The 5,664-nt window shown below is 36.1% G+C and overlaps 1 protein-coding gene across 1 annotated transcript; it reads left to right on the top strand.

Annotated features, from left to right (window-relative positions):
• Positions 1-1,702: 1,702 nt before the first annotated feature.
• LOC131642482 (uncharacterized) lies at positions 1,703-4,098 on the top strand. The gene is made up of 3 exons (XM_058912725.1): positions 1,703-1,951; positions 2,117-2,558; positions 2,669-4,098. The coding sequence occupies exons 1-3, from the start codon at positions 1,703-1,705 to the stop codon at positions 4,096-4,098; spliced, it is 2,121 nt and encodes a 706-aa protein (XP_058768708.1).
• Positions 4,099-5,664: the final 1,566 nt, after the last annotated feature.

Raw genomic sequence — 5,664 nt, 5'->3', positions numbered from 1 at the left:
ATAATTGTTTGGCCAATTGGTTTGATTCCGAGACTACTGATCTGTGTAGGGAGATTTGGTGTGTTTTTGCAGGAAAAATGGCGGAGAAGGGAATCGAGCATTGTTCAGACGCAACTCCTAACATGTGTGAAAGTTAAGAAAAAAAACAATCTGCCCAAACGCATGTCCAAACGCGTCCCCAAGCCTCCAGAAAGCCAGAAAATCATGTTGCTGCCCATACGCGTCCCCAAACGCGTCCCACTCCAGAAGGGAGTCAAAAAATTAAAGTCCTGCTCACACGCGTCTCTGGACGCGTTTCTGCCTCCCACACGCGTGCCCAAACGCGTCTCTAAAGGCCAAGAATTGTGATCTTTGGCCACATGCGTCCCAGGACGCGTTCCAACTGAAGAAAAAGCAAAGGAAAAGTCCCCTCTGGCCACACGCGTCCCTGGACGCGTCTCTCTGGTCCACACGCGTTTCCACACGCGTCTCTGCGTGGTACTTTGGGCTTTAGTTGCAAAAAGCCCAGAAAGAGAAATATAAAAGGAAGGAAACGCGTTTGGGAGCGGGTTCGACGAATTTTGCAGAGGAAAATAGATTTGAGAATACTGGAGAACTCAGGATTGGCGGAAGTTTCATGATTGAAGACTACAACACGTCTGAAGATTGATTCATCCAAAAATTGCTATAATGAACACTGTTTTTATTTTAATTATATTTTCTGTTATGAGTAGCTAAACCCCCCATTGCTAGGGGGGTGACTCTGATTTCAATTGTGATGAACATGTTGAATTGATGCAATAATAATATTAGTTTCATTCAGTTGATTTGTTCTTTGTCTGATTGTAATGCTCTTCCCGTCAGAAAAACGGATGGTGATTTTGATAAGTGATTTTAACTGGACAGTAATTCTCTTGTTGACATGATTCAGAACATATTATAACTTATATCACCTAGGACTAGGGATATCTTATTATAACCGGAATTCTTGTTATTTGAATACTTGATCTTACCGTAATTACCTATGGATATAGTGATTAGGTAGAGATGTCAAGAAAATCTTATAACTAAGGACTTAGAATAAGCCACTCTAGAGAACCGATAATTAACTGATGAACCTATGTTGTTGCATTAAGAAGACAAGTTTGTTATAAGAGAAATCATTCACTAACCCCCCTAGCAATCTGCTCATATCTGATAATTTGTGACTTATTTTTATCGTTTGTTTAATATAATTTTAGTCATTATTTTACAACATCAAACCAAACCCCCAGGTCCTTTTAGTTTGATTGAATCATTATAGAACTTATATTGCCACAGCAATCCTTGAGATCGATACTTGGATAATTTCCACTTTATAAACTACATCGGTAGAAAATAGTACACTTGCTATTTTTCCGATCAAGTTTTTGGCGCCGTTGCCGGGGATTGCCAAAATATAAGTTAAATAATAATTCAATTGAATTTTTGTTGCTCAGCAACTAAAATTATATTTTGTTTTCTGTTTGCTCATCCCTAATAATTGTCTAATCTTTTTATGCGAGGTAAGGCCTCAGCAGAATTTCTCTTTGACGCAGAGCCAGAACGATCATTGCAAGCTAGACTTCGGTAAGCGAAACGAGATAGACTGGAAGCTATAAAAGAGAATCAGACATCTTCGGAATCTGAAAGAGACGAGACTTTTTCTATTCATTCAGAGCATTCGGATTCGGAAGCTGAAACAATGGCAGCTCCCGTAGAAAGATTGTTAGGTGATTATGGTGGAGCAAATGCACCAGCCGGACGGATGACGATTGTGAATCAACCGGTCGATGTCGCTCACTTTCAGTTGCATCCAGCAATGATACGACAACTTGAAAAGAAACCTTTCTCTAGAAGAATTAATGAAGATGCAAACAAACACTTGCAGAGGTTTCTTACTATGACAACGTCGTTAAAAATAGAGGGGCATTCTGAAGAGGCGAAGAAACTGGTAATGTTTCCATTTACTTTGTCAGATGGTGCTGAAGAGTGGTTTTACTCTTTGCCTGCTGGAAGTATCACAACTTGGCAACAAATGGAGACAACGTTTCAGAATGAGTATTTTCTTGCTTCTGTGTATATTCACAAGAGATATGACATAGTTAATTTTAAGCAGAAGGAAGGAGAATCACTTGGAGATGCATATAAAAGGTTCAAGCGGTTGTTAGTTGCATGCCCAGCTCATAACATGGATGTAACCGAACAAATGCAGAACTTTGTGAATGGTCTGAAGTTGAAAACTAAGCAACTAATTGACACACCTGTCGGTGGTTCAACAAATTTTAAAACAGCCACGGAGATAAAGAAGATCATAGATGCTATTGCGGCAAACGAACATTTAGAGCTGTATGACCGCAGTGTTAATCAACCAGAGGGGTTAGTTGATTTGAAGCTGTCAAATCAAGTTGTGAAAATGGAAGATCAGATTGCAGCTGAAGTTGAGCGCAGATTGAAACAAATGGCACTTGAAAAGCAAACTGTTGCACAGGTTCAACCAGCTCAGTCGATTCAAGCGGTAAACTGTGAAATATGTGGAGGACCTCACTTTGCCATGCATTGTGTGGTAACAGCACAACAGGTTGAGGAAATTAATTTTTTGAAGCAAACAATCCCTACTCCAACACTTATAATCCAGGATGGAAAAATCATCCGAATTTTTCATGGAAAGATCAACAAGGAAATGTTCCTAAACAAGGGGTTACTCCATATCAAGGTTTACCACAACAACAACAATATCGGCCACCACCACAACAACCATATCAGCAACAATATCAACAACCTCAGCAACAATTTCAGCAACAAGAACAAAGAAAAGCAGATTGGGAAATTGCCATTGAAAAAATGGCTGCTCAGAGTTCTCAATTCCAAGAAGAAACAAGGAGTAATTTTCGGAACACAGGTGCATCCATTAAGAATCTTGAAATTCAGATGAGTCAGATAGCACAACAACTAGTAAGTCCTCAACAACCTGGTGCTCTGCCTAGTGCAACAATTCCAAATCCCAAAGATCACAATAATGTGAGTGCCATAATCACTAGAAGTGGTAAAGCAAAAGAAGCTATGAAGGAAAGTGCCGAAGGAGAAGAGCCATTATTGGAAGTTGATCTAGAAATAAAGGAGAATGAGATGGAAGCTGAAGATTTGGCTGTGTCAGAACCTGTGACAAAAGAGAAGGAGGTTGAGCCAAAACCGACCATTAAACTTCCTTTCCCTACAAGAAATAAGAAGAAGGGGCAGCATGAGAAAAATTTTGAAAAATTCTTGGAGATGTTCAAAAAGCTTGAGTTAAACATTCCTGTCCTGGAGGCGTTGGAGCAAATGCCTACATATGCCAAATTCATGAAGGACATCATCTCAAAGAAAAGAACCACCGATCGTGACCCTATTATTCTAACTGAAACTTGTAGTGCTATTTTGCAGGGTATGAAGATCCCGGTGAAAAAGAAGGACCGAGGTTCCGTGACTATCCCTTGCACAATTGGGGATCGGTCCTTCAAGAAAGCTCTTATCGATTTAGGAGCAAGTGTGAGTCTTATGCTGCTATCTATTTACAAAAGGCTAGGAATTGGTAAAGTGCAAGATACAAGGATGACACTCCAATATGCAGATCATTCAGTAAAGAGACCTTACGGGATAGTAGAAGATGTGCTTGTAAAGATTCATAAGTTTGTGTTCCCAGTGGATTTTGTCATCTTAGAGATGCCGGAGGATGAAGAAATTCCGATAATTTTGGGAAGACCATTCTTAGAGACTGGAAGATGTTTGATAGATATAGAAGGCACAATGACTTTGAAGGTATATGATGAGGAGTTAAAAATTGATGTTCGAAACACTATGAAGTATAAGGATGATGTTGCAACCAGTCAACATATTGAGGTAATTGATCAAATTGTTATTGATGCACATGCTTTGAAGTCACAACAATTACCTTTAGAGAGGGTGTTGAGTCTATCAATTTTTGATGAAACGAAAGTGGTTGACGAAAAAGAAATGGAAGTAATAGCAATGATGGGAGCGATACCAACTTTTAAAGGCTCTCGACAAAACCGATGGGAGGATCTAAGGCAACCTTTAATGGAGGAGAAGAAAGATGAATAAAAAAAGGGGGCTGAATTGAAACAACTTCCGGAAAACCTCAAATATGTCTTCCTAGACACCGAAAGTAAATGCCCGGTGTGGACCTCCGTTTTCGGCCATACCTCTCACGGAGAGATACGTGAACTGACTCTTTTTATTGTTTCTGCTTTCGCATTTTGAAAATTCAGAGAGTCGCCACCGACCTTTTATTTTATCCAATTAAGGAAAGGTTTATAAAAGAAACAGAAAAAAGACCTTTAAGAAATTCTGGGTAAGGGGGTAGGTTATACAAAGGGAAGGTGTTAGCACCCTTTGTATCCATGGTTATCCATGGGCTCTTTAGTTTGCTTAGCTCACTTGTTTTCGATCACTTTTCAATTGCTTTAAAATGCTCATACGTGGTTTCAAATACCTTTGTAAATTGAATTTGTAATGATCCTTGTGCGGATGTATACAAAGTGTTTTTTATCTTTCAAAAGATATTTTTTTTGAAAAAAAAGAACGTTAACTTCGTAATGATCCTTGTTTGGATATATACAAAGTATTGTCTTTTTGGAAAGTTTTATTTTGAAAAACAACAGTGTATGAGAATTTTGTTTGTTTTGATTTGAGCAAGCAAATTAGGAGGTCTACCCTTAGTTGTAAGGTATTTATCCTATTTCCTTTAAAAATCTATCCTTTCACCGGATACAAACAAAAGGTTCGATTTTGTACTCGAAACAGTAGAATTTTGACTTTGATTTTGAAAAGAATGAGAAGGGATTACCTTAGGAGGTGCAAGTGTGATTGTGTTTGAATTCAGATATTTTATCTTTTGGAGTTAGTGATCTAACGGTTCAATTTTATCTTTGACATACACGCAGTTTATATGTGCTGGAATTTAAAATGCGGAAATGTAAAATGCGGAAGGTAAATCTACACTATTACATCGATTTGCAGGAAATGTAAACTACGCCTATTTACGTAGATTTGACAACCTATACATTTATCTAGGAATTTAAATAGCAAGAAAAATAAAGAAATGTTTTTGGATTTTTTATGATTTATTTTAATTATGATTAATGCATGATTAATTTAATTAAAATGAGGAAAAGATGGAAATAAAATTTAAACCTAAAAATTAAGTTCAAAATATGTTCAAAATGTTTGCTAATTAATTTTAAAACAAAACTAATTTTCTTTGAATTTTTGAAATTGATTTGAAATTTATTAAGTTAATTAACACATAATTATGCAAATAATTACACAAATAATTAAAACTTAAAGAGAAAATTATTCAAAATATGTACAAAATTAGCTTATAATATATAAACAATATTTAATATGAAGAACAAATTTTTTATGATTTTTTGATTGGTTAAAATAATTAAAAAGCAAATATATAAATATAAACTAATTAATTATGCAAAATATTGAAATTATGAAGAAAAATAAAATATTTTTATGTTAGAAAATAAAATATTATTTTAGAAACTTAAAAATATTTTTTGTGTATTTTTTAGATTTTTGAAACTATTTTTAATTAATTTTGCAAGAAAATTAAAATAAAATAGAAAAATAAATAAGCAGTGATCAGATGTGGTGGGT

This window comes from Vicia villosa, unplaced genomic scaffold (genome assembly GCF_029867415.1).
Source record: "Vicia villosa cultivar HV-30 ecotype Madison, WI unplaced genomic scaffold, Vvil1.0 ctg.005108F_1_1, whole genome shotgun sequence".
NCBI classification, from domain to species: Eukaryota; Viridiplantae; Streptophyta; class Magnoliopsida; order Fabales; family Fabaceae; genus Vicia; species Vicia villosa.
This window is presented reverse-complemented; position numbering and strand designations above follow the sequence as displayed.